Here is a 20,829-nt window from a genome sequence, read left to right as displayed (position 1 = left end):
AATTGAAAACAGATTGAAAATTCAGGTACATAAGGTGACATTGGCAACATAGATACAACAAAGGTCATAAGATTACGAGAAGACAATTAGCAGGATAAAGAGAAGAGGAAATATAGTCCAGGATGCCAGAACAGTCAGCTTGATTTAGGAAAATAACTGAAAGCCTTTAATAACTGAAAATAGGAATGGGCAGCAGAAATGGGGAGACAAAGACTGTAACTATAATCTTCCCGAAGTTTAACTTTCCTGTTCTATCATATGTTTCTTAACTTTGACATTCTGAGGATCTGTCAGGTACCACTACTCTGCCAACATGAAGCAGATCTGTGGAAAATTATGACACTATTATTGATATGTTACAAATTGTTGCTGAACTACATTTGGGTGATCGAACATTACGCTTTCCAGACAAAGTTGATGCTTCTCATGAGTATTGGGTCAAATATATTACAGAATATTCAGCTCTGTTATGTTTCCAAAAGCTATCTATATTATAAGCTATATATAGATTTCTATATTAAACACAAGAGATTCTGCATATGCTGGAAATCCAAAGCAACACAGACAAAATGCTTAAGGAACTCAGCGGGTCAGGCAGCATCTGTAGAAAAGAATAAAGAGTCAACTCTGCAAAATATCAAAGAGAAACATAAATCACTCAATATCCTGGATCAAATATTATGCTCTGTAAATTGCAACAAAGCTGTTAATTTTTAAAACTATTAAATGTGGGCACCTTCAAGGAGTGATACTTCAAAAAGGCAGCCTCCACTATTAAGGACCCCATCAGCCAGGTCATGCCTTGTTCTCATTGCTACCGTCAAGAAGGAGGTACAGAAGGCACACACTCAGTTTCTTCCCCTCTGCAATATATATAGTAATTCACAACTTTCTCTATTATTATGTATTGTATTGTACTGCTGCCGCAAAGACAGATTCATGACGTATGCTGGTGATATTAAACCAAATCCGATTCTGATGTGTAACTGCCTTCTGTTCCTGCCTACAATAAAAAGGAAAAATCCTGTGACCAATTATTGCTCAATGAGACTAGTCTCAACCAAACAATTGGTTTATTACAGCTGAATTTAGGCACTGCAAAGACATGGACCTAACGTAGGCAAAAAAAATTCCAGGAGCAAGTTGAGTGTGACTGTTTTAACATTAAAACAGCACTTGATCAAGACATGATCAAGGACCTACGGCAAAATTGGCGGAAATAGCAAATTAGAATTGCTGAAGTTGCAGGAAGCAGAATGAAAGATGCCATTTTTTTTCTTCTCCACAAAATAAGTTAACAATCTCAACCAAAGCATCTTCTCTAGGGTCCTGCATCAAATCAACTACTTCAAAACTCTTCCCTCCTATATAAGATCAGAAATGAATATTTGCAATGATAAATGTGTTTAAAACAGCAAGGTCCAGACAGCATTCATCTTGAACATTCTCTCTTCTCACTGCTGCCATCGCGTAGGAGGAACAGCATCCTGAGGTCCCACACCATCAAGTTCAGGAACAATAATTATCCTTCAATTATGGTAAATAAATTACCACTTAACAGTACAAAACATTCCCAACATTTTCAAAGCATACTGAAAGTGATGAAGCAGCTCGGCTGCCTGGGTGAATGCAATTCCAACAATGCTCAAAAAAAGTTTACATGATTCAAAACAAAACAACTCATTTGAATCCAATATCCTAAACTTTCAGTCCCTCTATCATCATGCTCTTTGCACAATGAACTTCAGCCATATTCCAAGACTTTTCTCACAACAGCTTTTAAATGTGCGACCTCTACTTTGTTGAGGGACAAGGGCAGCAAGCATATGGGAATACACTACCTGCATAAAGCTTTCAAATTGTCTCACTACATTTTATCTTGATATTATACAACTTGAATATGAAAAACTTGCAACTGTAAACAGTAAACTACACTGTAACAGTAAAGGATATGGCTCACTATCAACCACTCAAAAGTCAATTAGTCATGGGTAACTTAAGCTATCCTTTTCTATCCCCATATTACATAAACAGAAAAAACAGAAACAATGATACTTCATAGATAGTACACTCACTTAGTAAACATTCAGATATAGCTACTCCAAACAGCTGAAACATTAATTAACTGATCTCAGTTGAAAAAAGGATGCCGAAGATTGTCATGAACCTTACACTGATTCTAAACCCAGTATTTGGCACAAGTATTCAATCCACATCAGAAGCTTACATCACCAGATGTTAAAGACTCGCAATTGGCTGAATGAAACAGTGTTAATGGCAGATGGTGCAGCCCTCTCCTTGATTTCAAGACTTCATTATATAACAGCTCCACTGATAATGGATTACAAGCATTTCCAAGACTGCCACAGAAATAGCAGCAAATTATATCAATGTCCTCGGTGTACCATGAGCAATCTACTTAACAAAAAGAAATATATCATTTTACAGAGACTGGCTTCCTTAGTCATAACATGAAATGCAGGTCTGTTAACATATTTTAATTTATTTATACTTATAATTTCACTGGCTTTGAGAAAGTTATCAACTTCTTTCACAACATTATCATTGCTTATTCCACAACATGAATGAGCGAATTAAAAATGAAGCTAGGAAACTGGAAATTAATCACCAGTCAGTTTGGGCTGGGCTTTGCTGAGCTGAGCTGACAAATAACTGGTGGTTCCTCAGAACTTCTCTGTATATTCAATCACGCAAGTGCAAGGTGAGCTAGACATGTCGCTTACCTGACTTCCCACTTGCATACTGCAGGATGGCACCAGCATACAATGCTCCCTCAGTCAACATCTTCCAGACAGCACACGAAAATAAGTTATTTTACTTCTTTTATATCTGCTTTTCACCTTAAATGTGTTTCTGGAACTGACAGAGCCTGCAATTTACAGCTTGGAGATAGTTTGAATGATCCAGTGCTTTGCTGACTCTGAGAAGATTCTAGGAAGCGAGTGCTTATTTAGGTGGCCTTGATGCGAAGAAAATTCAAGACGTGAAGATGTGGCTTGAGCCGATATTCAATTCTGTTTTGCCTTTTAAAGCATCCATTAATCACTGATCAAAGCATTGAGGAAGACTGAGACATTGAGGTGAATGCAGAAGGCAAGTAAGAGTTCACCGCCAACTGCCTGCCTTTTAACCGCTGCCAGAGGAGTCTGTGAGTGACATTTTAATATGTGGTTTGCAGTGGCAGGTAGGTAGGCCTCTCTGCCACATATGGTGTCCTTCTCTTTTAATAAATATCGGTGATACCACAGGATGGTATTGTAGTTCAGCGTTTATGGACTAAGGACTTTTTCAAATTTATGGGTTTTATATTGTTTTTTTTAATTGCCCATACCTTTTCCATTTTGTTGTGCAATGGGTGTTTGGGGTTGATGTTCTGTTAGAAATTTTTGTGTGGGAAGGAGTTGTTTTTGAGGGTCAGTGTTCATGTACCATTTTGTGTAGGGGAGAGAGTGCTTTGGTGGGGGGAAGGTTTAATGATCGGAATGCTGTTCATTTTTTGTGTGGGGGGTGGGTTTGATGTTTCTCTCTGAATGATTTTCATGTTCTTTCTTTGTTTCATGGCTATCTGGAGAAGGCAAATCTAAGAGTTGTTTATAGATGCATGCTTTGATAATAAATGAACCTTTGAGAAACTATCAAATCACCACCTCAACTTGTGATGGACATTCAATTATTGTCTCAGGTTTTGCAAAGCTTGCTTTGTATAAAGCAGCTGCCACTTGAAAGATTACAAACAAATGTAAGTATATTTCCAACTAACAGATTGTTTAGTTTCTGGTCATAACATGGAAGTCAGTCTTCAGTTCTGCAAATGTCATGTAATCAATTTGAAGTTCAAAACACAGCTTTTCAAACAAAGTCTTTATGGCGCCTCAGACTTGCTGACTCAAGGGTAACTGTTTCAGTGATGCAAAACAAGACAATGGGTTGTTTAATTTGGCTCGTTACAAACTGACTACATTGCTTAGTTCAAGGAAGCTTGCTGAACAGATGGACAATAACACTTAGCATATTAAATGACTTTTCTATTACTACTGGGAGTTTTATATACGCAAGCAAGTTAGCTTTACAACATTAATTGAGAACTATGTCGCCAAGATACTTTTACTCTGCTTGTGTACACGGATAGCTCAGGAAATATATGCATGTGAAGTTACCCAAGTAGCAGAAAAAGGGTATAAATGTAGAGAGCAGTTTAGTCTTATTAGAAATAAGGTAAGGAACATCATGCATCATGGAAGAACATGGGGTGAACTACAAACCCCGTTTCCAGAAAAGTTGGGATATTTTCCAAAATGCAATAAAAACAAAAATCTGTGATGTTAATTCACCTTTATTTAACTGACAAAAGTACAAAGAAAAGGTTTTCAATAGTTTTACTGACCAACTTAATTGTATTTTGTAAATACCCACAAATTTAGAACTTGATGGCTGCAACACACTCAACAAAAGTTGGGACACAGTTAAAATAAGATTGAAAAGTGCACAGAATATTCAAGTAACACCGGTTTGGAAGACCATATTAAGCAGGCTAATTGGTAGCAAGTGAGGTATCATGACTGGGTATAAAAGTAGCGTCCATCAAAGGCTGAGTCTTTGCAAGCAAGGATGGGTCGTGGCTCACCCCTTTGTGCCAAAATTCGTGAGAGAATTGTTAGTCAGTTCAAAAGGAACATTTTCCAATGCAAGATTGCAGAGAATTTAGGTCTTTCAACATCTACAGTACATAATATTGTGAAAAGATTCAGAGAATTCAGAGACATCTCAGTGTGTAAAGGGCAAGGTCGGAAACCACTGTTGAATGCACGTGATCTTCGAGCCCTCAGGCGGCACTGCCTGAGAAACCGTCATGCTACTGTGACAATTATAGCCACCTGGGCTGGGGAGTACTTCAGAAAACCATTGTCACTTAACAAAGTCCGTCGCTGCATCCAGAAATGCAACTTGAAACTGTATTACACAAGGAGGAAGCCATATATCATCTCTATGCAGAAACGCCGGCGAGTTCTCTGGGCCCGAGCTCATCTCAGATGGACCGAAAGACTGTGGAACCATGTGCCGTGGGCAGATGAGTCCACATTTCAGCTAGTTTTCGGAAAAAACGGGCATCGAGTTCTCCGTGCCAAAGACGAAAACGACCATCCTGATTGTTATCAGCCAAAGGTGCAAAAGCCAGCATCTGTGATGGTATGGGGGTGCATCAGTGCCCATGGCATGGGTGAGTGTATGTGAAGGTACCATTGACTTTGAGGTGTATATTAGGATTTTAGAGAGACATATGTTGCCATCAAGGCGACGTCTCTTCCTGGGACGTCCATGCTTATTTCAGCAGGACAATGCCAGACCACATTCTGCACAGGCTACAACAGCCTGGCTTTGTAGACACAGAGTGCATGTGCTTGACTGGTCCAGATCTATCTCCTATTGAAAATGTATGGCGCATCATGAAGAGGAGAATCAGACAACAGAGACCACGGACTGTTGAACAGCTGAAGTCTTATATCAAGCAAAAACAGACAAAATTTCCAATTGCAAATCTACTACAATTAGTATCTTCAGTTCCAAAACAATTAAAAAGTGTTATTAAAAGGAAAGGTGATGTAACACAATGGTAAACATGCCTCTGTCCCAACTTTTGTTGAGAGTGTTGCAGCCATCAAATTCTAAATTTGTGTATATTTACAAAATACAATTAAGATGCTCAGTAAAACTATTGAAAATATTTTCTTTGTACTTTCGTCAGTTAAATAAAGGTTCACGTGAATTAACATATCACAGATTTTTGTTTTTATTGCATTTTGGAAACTTTTATCCCAACTTTTCTGGAAATGGAGTTTGTAGAATCTATTCCTCTACCTTTATTTTCTGTGACAGACAACTCGTTCATCTGCAACTCATTGGCATGTCTTTTTAGCTTACAGGATTATACCTATGTTTCAGAAATCTTTTGTACTTTGTGTTTTAGAAATGGCTTGTAATTTGGAAACATTTAATATAGAAATCCTCGGTGTTTTAAGAATGTTGTCTAAAGTTATACAGATATCACTGAAAATAAATGAACTGTGTTATAAACTGTTAGCTATTGGAATCTTTTTCTTGGTAGGGAGAGGGGACCCACCGCTCAAGTAGTGGGTATTGGCAGCTAAACTCATTAAATTCACTGTGGAGAATAAACAGGGAAGTAAGCTAGTCTTTGAAGATTGTGTAGTTACAGTTTAATCTCCCTTTAGTGAGAGTACTCATGGCTATTTATATCAGATAGGGCTGAAGGTCTAGTTCGAGTCAGCAAACCCAATACCATCGCAGTCTAAGCATAAAGGTATGAAGACATAACCACCACCAAAAGTTACACACCATCCATGGCTAGCCTTTAATTGTTACTTCATTGTCACTGACAATTGAATTGAATTGACTTTATTAACTACATCCTTCATATACATGAGGAGTAAAAATCTAATCGGGTTCAAACTTATATAATTTTCTTCCAAACCGTAATGTGTACTTTAATCAAACAATGAAAGGATATGAACCTTGTGTTGGCAAAAGGGTTTCTGTGGCGGACTATTTTTTCCTTTTATGTTCATATTAACTTTGTTCTGTCCTTAATATAAAATGGGCCATTTTCATTTAAGTTCAAAAAGCATAAGGGGAAGAATATTATTTTGCTAATCATATTTATAAGTGTGTTGGCACGTGGCCTAGTGGGCAAGGCATCAGACTAGTAACCTGAAAGTTACTGGTTCGAGCCTCAGCTGAGGCAGCGTGTTTGTGTCCTTGAGCAAGGCACTTAACAACACATTGCTCTGCGACATCACCGGTGCCAAGCTGCATGGGTCCTAGTGCCCTTTCCTTGGACAACATCGGTGGCGTGGAGAGGGGAAGGCCTGCAGCTTGGGCAACTGCCGGTCTCCCATACAACCCTACCCAGGCCTGCGCCCTGGAAACTCCAGGAGCAGATCCATGGTCTCTCGAGACTGACGGATGCCACCACCATTTATAAGTAGCTAAACTAAATTGTTAAACAGATGTAACGCCCCAGGAAAGGTTTCACTGCTAATGTAATGGTTTCTCTGTAGCTGCAGTGTTTGAGTTATGACTAGAAATAATGGGGGCTGTGGTATGTGTGCTGTCCAATGACGAGAGTGTTTTTCTTTCTTGTGTTTCTTGAGAGTGAGGGATTCATGGGCTTTTGTTCGGCAGAAGATGCCAGAATGGAGAGATCGTAGACTGCAGGACGGAGTGGATGTGGAATGGGGCCAGGAGTTTAATTGCATATAGTGTACTGTTTGTTATTTCGTGGTACTGATTTGTAACAGGGAAAAACATCACACAGCATCCACATAAATAAGATTTCACAAGTTTGGTGGGGCCAGAGACTGTCTTTCCCTAGATTAACGCCGCCAGTTGATCCTGAGGGTTGAAATTGTGGAGACTCATCCAGGATTGACTTTGTTGGATGCTGTGAGCATTGAACCAGTGGGTTGTGTGTTTTCAGTCTGTGCTAGTATGGATGCTGCCGGGGTAGAGCAGTGCTGTTCATCCACGGTAACTAATCCGTGCGTGTGAATGGGGTAGATATTCATACTCTGGATGAATTGTTAATTCGCCTGTTAAGTACTGTTAAAGTTGTCAGCAAAGTTATAGCAGGGCGGAGATTTGATAAAATGGTGTGCACGGACCTCGTTTTACTAGTGCTGACGTACTATCGGTGCCCCAGGTGAGGTGGGGCCATGAACTGTCCGTACTTTCAGGGAGGAGGAGAGTGTAGCAGTGAGGGTCCAATCATAAGTCGAGTTTCCCGTAGATGGGGAAAGAGAGTTCAAAGTCAGGGTTCTGTTTTTACTGAGGAGTGAGGGGAAGGAGTGATCAGATTTGGAATGTCTAATTAGACCCCCCTCCCCCAGGGAAGAGAGAGAATTCTGAGTTAGTACCTGCCCTTACCTCTCTGATGAATAAATGGAAAAATGCCCAGGTCCAAAGTCCTACCTATTCTCTGGAAGGGGAAGAGGAGTATGAGACTTGGGTGGAGCAGACCTCTCAGTTGTTAGATGAGTGGAAGTGCTCTGATGACATAAAATGACAGAGATTGATTGGAGGTTTGAGTGGGCCAGCTGTTGCCATGGTGAGATGGAGTGGCTACGGTTCCATCTAAGATAGAGGCAGTGATCACCTGGCCAAGGCCCCAGACTGTGAGTGCACTGCACTCGTTCCTCGGGTTCTGTGGTTACTATCAGAGGTTCATGAAGGGCTACGTGAAAGTGAGTCATCCGTTGAATCAGTTTCTGTGTGGTTACCTTCCCTTGGAGTAAAAAGGGAAGAGGACAAAAGGAGAGGAGGGTAATGAGTACCTTAACCCTTTGGAGCCTTTTGGACCGAAGTGGAATAAGAGATGTGAAGAGGCCTTTCAGTCGCTGAAGGAGCTGCTGACCCAGGTGCCTGCGCTGGCTTTTACAGACCGCTCCCCCCACCCCACCCCGATTACCATATGTATTGTACACGGATGCCAGCCCAGAGGGTTTAGAGGATGTCCTGTATCAGGATCAGGGCACCAGGTTGAGACCTGTTGCGTTTGTCAGCCAGCATCTGTCGCCCTCTGAGAAAAACTATCCAACGTACGTTAGAGTTTCTGGCGTTGAAAAGGGCAGCAGTGACTACCTCTATGGTGCCAAGTTTGAGGATAGGATGGACAGCAAAATCGGATGCCACGGGTCATCAGTGGTTGGCGGTATTGTCTGCCTATGATTTCAGCCTTTAAGTAGGATCACTGACGCTGATGCTTTGTCCCAATGTGCACAAGGGGCTGGACAGGGACAAGGAGTGGGAGAGCGTTCCTGCCCTGGGGGGTGAAGGCCGTGTCAGTTTGCTATCACAGTGAAGGCAGACAGAAAACAAGGGCAGGATCGAGCAATAGATCAATTGGGAGTTTCTGATGATGCCATTCCACAAGTTAACTGTAACCTGACTATTCTGAAGACAAACCAGTTGCAAGAATTGAGTTCTAGGGAAGTAACAGCTGCTCAACGAGATGACCCGGGCATCGGTACCATTTGGTCAGCAGTCAAAAAGAGGGACATCGCTCAAGCAGAGAGAACGAAACATGCTGCAGTGCCTCCATTACTAAGAGAATGGCCCAGGTTGGAGTTGAGGAACCAGATCCTATCACATCACCCCAGGATCAACCTTGCCATTCTCAGCTGGTTCTGCCTGAGAAGTATCAGAGGATTGTGTTGAAGTCACTTCATAATGATTCTAGACATTTGGGGGTTGAAAAGACCTATGGATTGCTCAGAGATCAGTTTTACTGGCCCCGAATGAAGTTGAAGGCTGAAGAATACTGCAAGTTGTGCATTCAGCAGAAGACGCGGCCTACAAGGGCCGCTCCGTTGTCCCATTTGCAGAGTGCAGGGCCCTTTGACCTGATGGGTATAGATTTCTTGTCAATAGAGCCAGATGCCGGCAACATGGCGAATGTCTTGATCACAACACCAGATATGCACAGGTTTTCCCTACCAAGGACCAGAGGGTGTCCACGGTGGCCAAAGTGTTATGGGAGAAGTACTTCATTTATTATAGTTTCCCCAGGCGGATACACAGTGATCAGGGATGGGATTTCAAGAACAGACTCATATATGAGTTACTGAGCATGTTTGAAGTCGAGAAGTCAGGGACAACTCCCTATCACCCGCAGGGTGATCCCCAGCCCGAGAGGTTAAATCAGACCTTGCTAGACATGCTTGGGGCCCTGGAGATCAGCAAGAAGAGCAGGTGGAGTCAGCTTATTGGACACCTGGTCCAGAGTTACAACTGTACCCCAAATAAAGCTAACGGATAGCTCACCATAATAGCTGACGTTCGGGCGCGAGGTCAGATTGCCCAATTACCTTTGTTTTGGGACTTATGAGGGCGATTTACCACCAAAGCCTTACCTGAAGTATGTGTCTAATATGAGGAGAGAGCTGAAAAGGGCTTATGAATTAGTTGGGGTCGCGGCTGCCAAGCAGTATTGAGGGAATAAGAGGAGGTATGATCAAAAGCTGAGGTTCTCCCAACTCCAGCCGGGACACCAGGTCCTCACAAGAAATTTGGGGCTACCTGGAAAGCATAAGTTGGCTGACCACTGGGTGGCTACGCTCTATGTAGTGGAGAGTCAGATGCCAAATGTACCAGTTTTCTGGGTGAAACCAGAGGATGGGAAATAGGCCTGTCAAGATTCTCCATCAGAGCCATCTTCTGCCTGAGACAAGAGGTGCAGGTTGACCCAGAGCCTGACCTGGAGCCTACACCTAGTACGAGGACTCTGCGGCGACACGGGGCGTCTGCAAGGCCAACAGCAGGAGAGATTAGGCCAGCCCCTGCCCCAGAGTGGGATACTGATTCAGAGGATAAGGACATAAATTGTGATATTTGCTGCCTTTGGCTAACTCCCCACTGATTGAAGGTGAGACTCGCAACCCTTCTCACGCTGTAAGGTGAAATCACGGGGGGGGGGGGTGCTATCTGTGGATAGGTTGCAGTGGGACCCTGCTATGAATGAAGCAGGGCTAAGGGACAGAGGGGTCCGATTTGCAGAGGACCAGAAGTATCCCCAGTCGTGTCTGAACATGAAGAGGTAGATGAGGGGGTATGGCGGTCTCACAGAATCAGGAGGCCACCGGATAGGCTGGCCTATGCAGCACCGGGGGAACAGAGTGTGGCCCCTGCCACTTTGGGGAGCTATCTCACTGTCTTTTTCACCTGGGTTGGACTTTGTGCCTTGCAGGAAGAGTTGGCAAATTATCTCACAGTCATGAGGACATGACTAAATTTGGTGGGGGAGAAGTGTAACACCCTGGGAAAGGATTCACGGCTAATGTAATGTTTCTCTGTAGCTGCAATGTTTGGATTATGACTAGAGATAACAGGGTCTTTGGAATGTGCGCTGCCCTAAGAGGGGAGTGTTTTTCTTTCCTGCGTGCCCAAGAGCGAGAGATTCAGCAGAAGATGGAGAGAGAAGATGCCAGAATGGAGAGATCGTAGACTGCAGGACGGAATGGATGTGAAATGGGGCCGGAAGTCGATGACGTCTGGGGGGAAATTGATGGAGAACTAACGGACAGGAAACTGTGAGCTCCAACATGCACATTAGACTGTTTCATTAAAATGGGCCCTTTTTCTTTTTGTTTACTAACCCTATAATCAAATTAAGAATTATAAAGCTAAATTGTTTAACTGCATTTGGTATATTGTTTGTTATTTCGTGGTACTGATTTGTAACAAGGGAACACATCACGCAGCTCCCACAGGAATGAGATTTCACAAGTTTGGCTGTCTTACCCTAGACCAGGGGTCAGCAACCTTTACCACTGAAAGAGCCATATGGACCCATTTCCCACAGAAAAGAAATCACTGGGAGCCACAAAACCCGTTTGACATTTAAAATGAAATAACACTGCATACAACGGTTTTTTTTGCCTTTATGCTATGTATAATCAAACTATAACGTGTTGCATTTATGAAATTGATGAACTCCTGCAGAGAAAACAAAATTACATTTCTGCATGCAACAAAAACATTTTGAACTCCAAAATAAAAAAGACGTTGGGTTAAAGGTTACTCCATAGTTAGCCTACCTTGGATCGAAAAATTAAAAGAAATCGCGCACTGGCAGGTGTCAGGCATTGGCAGTGGTGACGTATATTAGTAGCGATAAAAACATATTGTAGCAGTGTGCTACACGCATCGCTAAAATAACGACACTGCAGTCAAAGATAACTTTATTCGAACTAAACAGCCTTGCTTTAAAGCCTCCCTTCAACCCGCCCCCCCCCCCCCCCGTGGGCGCGGATGCTCCAAAAGACACGTACTCACAAACCCCTGTAGGCTATCTCCCTTAGCCGGAATGGTGGCTAATTGTGAGCCGGTTTGGATGTGCCAGGAATGGGGTCGCCACAACGTTTTATTTAGATTGTACAAGATCACCATAATCTTCAAATTTCAAATTACATGTCAAAAACTAACAAACCACAGGGAGCCACAGCACAGAGATGAAAGAGCCGCGGGTTGCCGACCCCTGCCCTAGACTAACGCCGCCGGCCAACCTTGAGGGTTACACAGACTAGACACTATGTTGATGAAAACAAACTGAGTATGGAAATTAACGCAAGTTCAAGGAACAACACTTCAACTGCTGTAGTCTGCAAAGTTCAACATCAAACTCACAAACTTTAGATAACTTGTTCCATCTTTATGGTTTGCATCAGGATTAGCTATCTTTGCCTGCTATCCCTTTTTTTCTCCCATTTGTATAGTCTGGTCTATTGGATATTCCCAGCTGGCCACACAATTAATATCACATTAGGGACCTTAAAAAATTAACATCTACCAGGCGTAGAGAGCTGAAAAGCCAAACTCCTATATCTGAGAGACATCTCACAGGTAAAGTAATCTTAAAAGCAAACTCCAGATCAAACACCTTGTTTCTGGAATTCCTGAGGGCACTGATGACTTCTAAATCATAAAGCAAGCCTTAAAATGTGAGCAAAATCAAATCAGTAAATCGGTTAACTTTCCTTATGCCAGTAACCCCTACATTTAACATCAACCTCATCTTGGACTTGTAATACCGACATAATTTTTCATTGCTCATATCTGAAACATCAGAAATATTGAGTGGATTGCAGTAGTTCCACAGTAAGCTGCCAGTTCAAAGTAAGATCAATTTAACCCATTATTCCATGTAGAGATTCACAGAGAGACTGCATCACTTTATTTTTCAACTTCACTCATGAAAAAACCAGATTCCTTTAAACACAATGTAAAGGTGTAATGAACATGCTAATTTTTCACATTATTAAAAGAGCTACAGATTTAAAAAAATTCAATCTTGCAGTTCTCAAACTAATCTTAAGGAAAATAAATGAAAGCGACCTCAAACACCCGCATCAAGTTCATGCAATAGTATCACCTACCATCACACCCAATCCACAATGAAATCTGACATAAACTTGTATCTGCATACTAGTTCAAATTTATGTTGTACATGGTGAATACCAACAAGATGTCAACAACCCTCCTGTACATTCCTGAACAAAGAAAAAAGTTCCTTAACTGAGAAAATTTATAACTGTGGTGACGTGACCTTTCCCAAATGTAAAACATCATCATATTCCTGATTTGGTTACATAAACTATGACAACAAGGTGCAATGTTGACAAAAACAAAGCCTACTTACATCCACTGAGTATGCTTTTACTGTTGCAACATTAGGCAAGATGAACACTGCCTGCACATCAACACACACGAAAATAAAATGAGAACTCCTGCAGGTGCTGGAAGACCAAAGCAACTCATACAAAATGCTGAGGAACACAGCAGGTCAGGCAGTATCTATGGGAATGAATAAAAAGTGGACATTTCAGGCTGAGACCCTTCTTCTGCACTGGAAAGGAAGAGGGAAGGCCCTGAATAAAATGGGGGGGGGGGGGAGAGGGGAAGGAGGCTAGCTCGAAGGTGATAGGTGAAGCCAAGTGGATAGGAAAGGTGAAGGTTGGAGAGAAAGAAATCTGAAAAGAGAGAAGAGAGGGGAGTTCACCATAGGAGAAAAGGAAGGAGGAAAACCATGGGCTGGTGAGAAGAGACAAGTGGCCAGAGTGAGGAACAGAAGAAGAGGAGAGAGTTGGGGAATTTTTTTTAACCGGAAGGAGAAATCAATATTCGTGCCATCAGGTTGGAGGCTACCCAAACAGAATACAAGGTGTTGCTTCTCCACTCTACAGATGGCCTCATCGTGGCACAAGAGGAGGCCATGGACCAACACATTGAAACAGGAATGAGAATCAGAATTTAAATGTTTGGAGCAAAGGTGCTCGACAAAGCAGTCCCCAAACTTACAATGGGTCTCACAAATGTAGAGGAGGCTGCAGCGGGAACACCAGACACAACAGATCATCCCCAGCAGATTCACAGGTGAATGGGCAGGTGTAGCACTTGGCTGTTTGCAGGGACAAGTGCCGGGGGGGAAATTAGAGGGGTAGGGATGAACAAGGGAGTCATGGGGGGAGTGATCCGTGAAGAAAACAGATGGAGGGGGTTCTAATGTTTGGTGCTGTCTGCCTATATAGGGTATAAATGGGCTATTGATAAACAAAGCTTGTCCTGTTACAATGTCCTCAAGTGAAAACATTAGTCAATGCAACTGGCTTAAGCTAGCCATTAGTAGTAAAACAGGGCAGCTAAAAGATCATTCTCTTTGGTCAAAATCCTCCTTGGCTCTATATCCATTTTGTCCTCTGATAACTAATCATAACTCACTGAAAGATTGATATAGTTGCTAGAGGTCAATCACCTCAGTCCTATGACATTATTGTGTAATTCATTAAAGTTACAAAGCCCTTGGCACAGTTTCATCAATGACCCTCCTTCCAATAAAACAGGGATTTCCAGCCTGGGGTTCACGGACCCCTTGCTTAATGGTATTGGCCCATGGCATAAAAAAGGTTAGAAATGCGGAGGTGCAGTGTCCATTCCAATTGCAACACTCCTGCAAGTGAAGCTCGGTAATTAAAAGGTTACAAGACTACAAAATAGAAGAATGGATAGTGTATATTGCCTCCCAGATATTTAGAAGCTGCCAAACATGACAATGGTTGAAGGTCCATGGGGTCTGATAGTGATTTAATTCAAAGTATAAAGTTCCAGCATTCATTGATCACAGGATTCTGACACTGCAGGATTCCAAGAAACTGATAAGTTTCTATTTGAGGTTCAATGAAATGAAAATAACTACAAGTTTTAACCAAAGCAGCACAAAATAAGGGACATTATCCTGATGTAACACATTCTCAGCTTCATTTGCTGACAGGAATGAATGGTTGTAATAAAATAAGAAACAGTGAGTCAATGTCAAGATTACTCCAACTGAATCCAGGGCATCAAAAGCAGCCAGAAGAGCTGGGTATTCAGAAATACTGAGAAGGCTACCTTCAGAAAGTAAAATAGCTAAGAAATGAAACTTTAATCAGACTCACGTGCGGAACAAGATCCTAGCATGAACTGTCAGGAGAAATCAACTCAATGCTCCTTCCTCTATACTGAGTTGGTTCAGTACCAGTAACACCTGTGACAAGTTGATAACGGGGCCTATATTGTAGATCAACTACTGGCTGCTACAGTAACACAAAAATGACCAATTCGGTAAGAGAAGAACTGTGGTGATTCACTACTACCTTCTAAAAAACATACAAGGATAGACAATAAATGGTGGCCTTTTCCAGCAATGTGCTGAGCCCCCAAGGAAGATTCCATATGACCATACAGCAATTACAGCATGGAAACAGGCCATCTCTGCCCTGAGTCTGTGCCGAACGCTTACTCTTAGCTGACATTACTTAGATTTCCATATATTAGAACTGTTAAAGGAACATGCTGGATTGTACACATACAGAAGTTTTATTTCACGGATGAGTGAATCTGCAGATGCTGGAAATAAATAAAAAACACAAAATGCTGGCAGAACTCAGCAAGCCAGACAGCATCTATGGGAGGAGGTAGTGACGATGTTTCAGGCCAAAACCCTTCATTGGGAGTGAAGTAACATGGGATGGTCGAGGGGAGTTAAGAAGGCGGGGAGGTATGAAATAGAGAGCTGGGAAGTGATAGGCTGGAGGGAAATGGGCTAGGGGGAAGGTGGAGAATTATGTGAAACTCCAGAACTAAACTTAAATGTTTACATAATTACATGTGGTGACACAGCAAAAATCTTCCACTCAACATCAGTAAGACCTGGTTCTGTCCTAGCTTGGAGAAATTCTGGAAAGATGTCTTCACGACGTTATCGTGTATTCTGAATCAGCACCTAGAACCAAACCCCTTAATTGCTCTGTTCGGTTTTTGGGGCGAGACAGATTTATGTCTGGGTCCGACCAAATGCCGAATATTATCCTTTGCCTCTCTCCTGGCTGGACGCTTGATCCTCCTCAGATGGAGAGATGCTGCCCTGCCCACTCATGCTCAATGGCTTAACGACATCATGGCCTGTTTGGACCTCGAAAAAAATTCATTATTCAGTTCTCAATTCGGATCTAAAGTTCCATAAGGTCTGGGGACCTTTTATCGAGTACTTTCATAACCTTCCTCTTGACTAGGTTTTTTTTTCTTTTTGGTCCCTTGCTTTCAGCTCCCTTTTTTTTCTGGTAGAAGGCATTATTATCCTCTGTTGTTGAGTGTATTCACAGTCTGGGAGTTTGGCTGTCCTGACTTATTCTCTCTATATTGTGTTGTGGTTGGTCTGGAGTTGTTGTTTTTTCTTGTGTTGTGGGACTTGGGGAGGACACTAAGCTTACTTGTCTTTAATTTAGGTGCTTTTTTTTTGCTTAATTCTCTTCCTTTGTAGCATATTGATATTGTATGCTTAATTTTGCACTGTTTTAATGTTCCTCATTGGGATTTGGGGTTTTTAATTTGTAAAATGTTTTGAAAAACTAATAAAAAAAAATTTTAAAAAAACATCAGTAAGACCAAAGAATTGATTATGGACCAGAAAGGGAACACACACCAGTCCTCAGAGGGATCAGAAGTGGAAAGGGTGAGCATGTTCAAGTTCCTGAGTGTCAACATCTCTGAGATCTAGTCTGGGCCCAACATATCAAAGCAGCTACAAAGAAGACATGACAGCCGATATATTTCAATAGGAGTTTGAGGAAATTTGGTGTGTCACCAAAGACACTTGAAAATTTCTATAGATGTACTGTGGAACGCATTCTACAGCACCATCTGGTACCCCGCGTACCAGGAGGGGGTGCAATAGACTACATCTCACTGATGTAGAGGAGGCCACACCGGGAGCACCGGGATGCAATAGATGACCCCAACAGACTCACAAGTGAAGTGTTGCTTCACCTGGAAGGACTGTTTGAGTCTGTTGGGGTAATCTATTACATCTGGTTCTCCTGGTGCGGCCTCCTCTACATCGGCAAGACCCGACGCAGATTGGAGGATCGCTTCGTCAAGCACCTCCATTCCGTCCGCAACAACAGACAGGATCTCCCGATTGCCACCAACTTCAACTCTGCTTCACATTCCCATTCAGATATGTCCATACATGGCCTCCTCTACTGCCATGATGAGTTGGAGAAGCAACACCTCATATACCATCTGGGTAGTCTCCAACCCCTTGGTATGAACATCGAATTCTCCAACATCTGGTAATTCCCTCCCTCTCCCTTCCCCCATCCCACTTTCACTCTGCCTCCTCTTCTAGCTGCCTATCACCTCGCTCATGATTTTGCCTTCTTCTGGTAATAGTGCTTTCCCCTTACATTCCTTCTTCACCTCTCCTGCCTATCCCCTCCCTGCTTCCCCTCCCCCACCTCTTGATCTTTCCTCTGATTGGTTTTTCACCTGGCACCTTCCACCCTCCCCCCCCCCCATCTTCTTTATAGGGCCCCTTCCCCCTCCTTCTTCAGTCCTGACGAAGGGTCTCGGCCCGAAATGTTGATTGCTCGTTTCAACGGTTGCTGCCCGACCTGCTAAGTTCATCCAGCATTTTTGTACATCTTCATTTGACCACAGCATCTGCTGTATACTTTGTGTTTACTCAACGTTTCCACAACCGTAACTTCTTCGCAAGGAGGAAGCTACATTCAACAACGCCGGGTCAAAATCTCAAAACTTAAACCACTAATGGACAAATGAAGAAGCATGAAATTCGCGTGAAACAAATCAGAAGAAAATACTGTGGGGTCCTTGGATGATACAGATTAAATGACTACAGCTGCCAGTTTATAACATTACTAAAAGCTACATCGCATAACCTAATCTACTAATTGGATAAAATTACAATCCAATGTGATTGTTGCCGTTCACAGAAACCGATAGTCACTGTCACTGGCCTTTAAATGAAGTACGTCACTCAATTTGCAATTACACGATCAGGAGCCTTTGCAAAACTTGTGATCTTCGTGGAAGGCAGACACGTAAAAGAGTCAGATCCCCCCGGAACAGGAGCGGACCTACTTCGGGCCTCCCGACACTCACCCCAATCCCGGTCCCGGGACCCGCGGCCAATCTCGCAGCCCGCCAGGTTCATGAGCTCGCTGAAGTCGGCCGCCATGCCCTGGCTTCCCGATCCGTTCTGGTGTCCCCTCCGGTTTATTTGTTCTCCTGGTTGAATCCCGGTCTGTTCCTATTCCTGGTTTAGTTCCTCGGTCCGGATCTCAGGCTTTCCGTCACAAACAACACGTCTTGTTTCACTGCAACTCTTTGACGATTACGGCGAGTCCGGAGGGTCAAACAGCGGCGTTCAAAATCGTGCAATTCGACAAGCGAGAAGTTGGCGGGTGCGCATGTCGCCTGTCAGTCCGCTTCACGGCGGGGTTATACCGGATCCTCAGTCAAACCTGCCCCACTGAGGTGAATAGGTTCCCTGTTCTGGGGATAAACTAGGAAAATGGCATACTGTGTCAACTTTTTACTCACTCCAGTCCTGACGAATGGTCCCGGCCCGAAGCATCGACTCCTTTTTTGCATTGATGCTGCCTGGCCTGCTGAGTTCATCCAGCATTTTGGGTGTGTTGCTTGGATTACCATTATCTGCAGATTTTCTCTTGGTTGTGACTGCTCAGGGTTTGTTTTTCACGTTTTAATTCTCGTTTAATTCACGTTTTAAAAAAAGTATTTTAAATACTAATTATTTTTATTCAAAACTATCACAAGAGTTTAAAAGCCTCTGAACACTTGTGTTACAAGGGGGCGTTGGGAGCGGACACAAGTGCAGAATACAGACACAGAACATATATAAACAAAACAGTGTTTATTGATAGTTATTAGGAAGACCAGGGAGCGAGGACAAAAATGTCAACATGGACGTGAACAATAGACAATAGATGCAGAAGTAGACCATTCAGCCCCTCGAGTCTGCACTGCCATTTTGAGATCATGGCTGATCATTCACTATCAATACCCAGTCCCTGCCTTGTTCCCAGATCCCTTGATTCCCCTATCCATCAGATATCTATCTAGCTCCTTCTTGAAAGCGTCCAGAGAATTGGCCTCCACCGTCTTCCGAGGCAGTCGTTGGATAACAAACCGGTAAGACTTGGATTTGGACTTGAAACTTGAATCAGAACTTCGACCTTGACTCGGAGTCAGAACTGGGACCTTGACTTGGACTCCGAAATTGGTTCTTGACTCAGACTTGAAACTTGAATCTTGACGTGGACTCGAAACTTAACTGGGACTCAAATTGGACTCAGAACTTGACGTGGAGCCTAAAATTGGAACATGAAGCATGGAACTGGAACTGAAACAGGAACAAAGCTTGGAACCTGGACTTGGACACAGACCACAAGCCTGGACTTGGACATGGACCAGGAGCATGGACTTGAAGGACTTGGACAACGAGGAGACAGACTACCCAGCTCAGAGTAGCGACAAATGGCCGGACCTACTCAACTGGGAAGACTTAGACAATGAGGAGACAGAACACCCAATTCAGAGTAGCGACCAACGGCTGGACCTACTCAGCTGGAAGGTCTAGCACTGCAGACTCTCAACTCAACCCAGGAACTGCAGACATCAGGCTCGAGAGTCGATCCAGGAACAACAAACAACAGGCTCTCGACTCGACCCAGGAACTGCGCATGGCAGACTCCTGACTCGACCCAGTCTCAACCAGCCATGAAAACAACAGAATTCGTATCTTACTTGGAGTAGCAGCAAAACAGCCAGCAACTCAGCTGGACACAAAAACGACTGAATTCACTAAGTGGCCACGGCACTGAAGCAACTAGAGTCCACGGTTCTCTGCAGGCCCAAGACAAACATAGCCACCTTGCTGAGATGACTGGCTTCCAGTGACGAACTTCTGATGATGGTCTAGCACTGAGTAGCTGTAACCCAGAGCCTTTTATGTTGCTGGTTCAAAATGAAGAACAGGTGCCTTAATCAAGGCGCCCAATGGAATTCAGGGAAAAGGAAATTACTGGAATGAGGAGTCTATGGACCAGACTGTGACAATTTGAGTTTGAAAAATTGTTGCAGAGCCCTGTCAAGTGGCAAGGAATATGGAGGGACCTCCAGATGCTGAGATGTCAACAGTACAGGACAATATGTGTTTTTAAAAAAAAAGCAAAAGCAATGGGCAGGAGAATATAGAATAGTACAGGATCGAGATTCTATCATTATATCTGCCTCCATCACTTCCCCTGGCAGCCCAGTTTAAGCACCCACCACTCTCTCCTCAAAAACAGATCTTGTCATGTGCATTTCCTTTCATCTTTTACCGTCTCACCTTAAATGTCTATCCTCTGGTGTTGATATTTCTAACCTGGAAGAAACATTCTGACTGCCTGGTCTCTCAATTCCTCCCATAATTATACAGACGTCCATCAGGTCACCCCTCAGCCTCTCTCAATCCATAGAAAGCAACCCTAGTTTGGCCAATCTTTCTTTATGGCTCATACCCTGTAATCCAGGCATTATCCTCTTTGGCACTCTTCCCAAAGTCTCCACATTTCTGTAAATGAGCAAACAGAATTGGACATAATATGCCCAGTGTAGTCTAGCCAAAGTTTTGTATTGCAGCAACTTCCTTAGTCATCCACTCAGTGCCCTGACCAATGAAGATAATGTGTAGCCAGTTTCAGGGAGCTCAGGACTTAGACCCAGGATCTCAATGGACAGCTAAGTGATCTCATGACCAGTAAAACTGATCGTCTGCAGGGATGAGGTTCATAGAAATTCATAGGGTACTACAGCGGAGAAACAGGCCATTCTGTGCACTGTGTTGATGCCAACCTTTGTACTTGTCAGTATACCTGCATTCAGACCAAA

General features: G+C 43.0%; 1 protein-coding gene across 2 annotated transcripts in view; it reads right to left on the bottom strand.

Moving 5' to 3' along the window:
• atf6 (activating transcription factor 6) overlaps nucleotides 1-18,360 on the bottom strand; it is a 342,394-nt gene extending 324,034 nt beyond the window's left edge. The window contains exon 1 of one of the 2 annotated variants that reach the window (XM_059984870.1): nucleotides 18,034-18,360. In XM_059984870.1, coding sequence (XP_059840853.1) covers nucleotides 18,034-18,109 — 76 coding nt within the window. In that variant the 5' untranslated portion in view covers nucleotides 18,110-18,360. The remainder of the gene's footprint in view (nucleotides 1-18,033) is intronic. The other variant, XM_059984869.1, reaches the window with a different exon arrangement.
• Between the last annotated feature and the right edge of the window lie 2,469 nt (nucleotides 18,361-20,829).

Source organism: Hypanus sabinus, chromosome 11, assembly GCF_030144855.1.
Source record: "Hypanus sabinus isolate sHypSab1 chromosome 11, sHypSab1.hap1, whole genome shotgun sequence".
Taxonomy (NCBI): domain Eukaryota; kingdom Metazoa; phylum Chordata; class Chondrichthyes; order Myliobatiformes; family Dasyatidae; genus Hypanus; species Hypanus sabinus.
The sequence above is the reverse complement of the archived record's forward strand: the minus strand, read 5'-3'. Positions and strand labels throughout refer to the sequence as shown.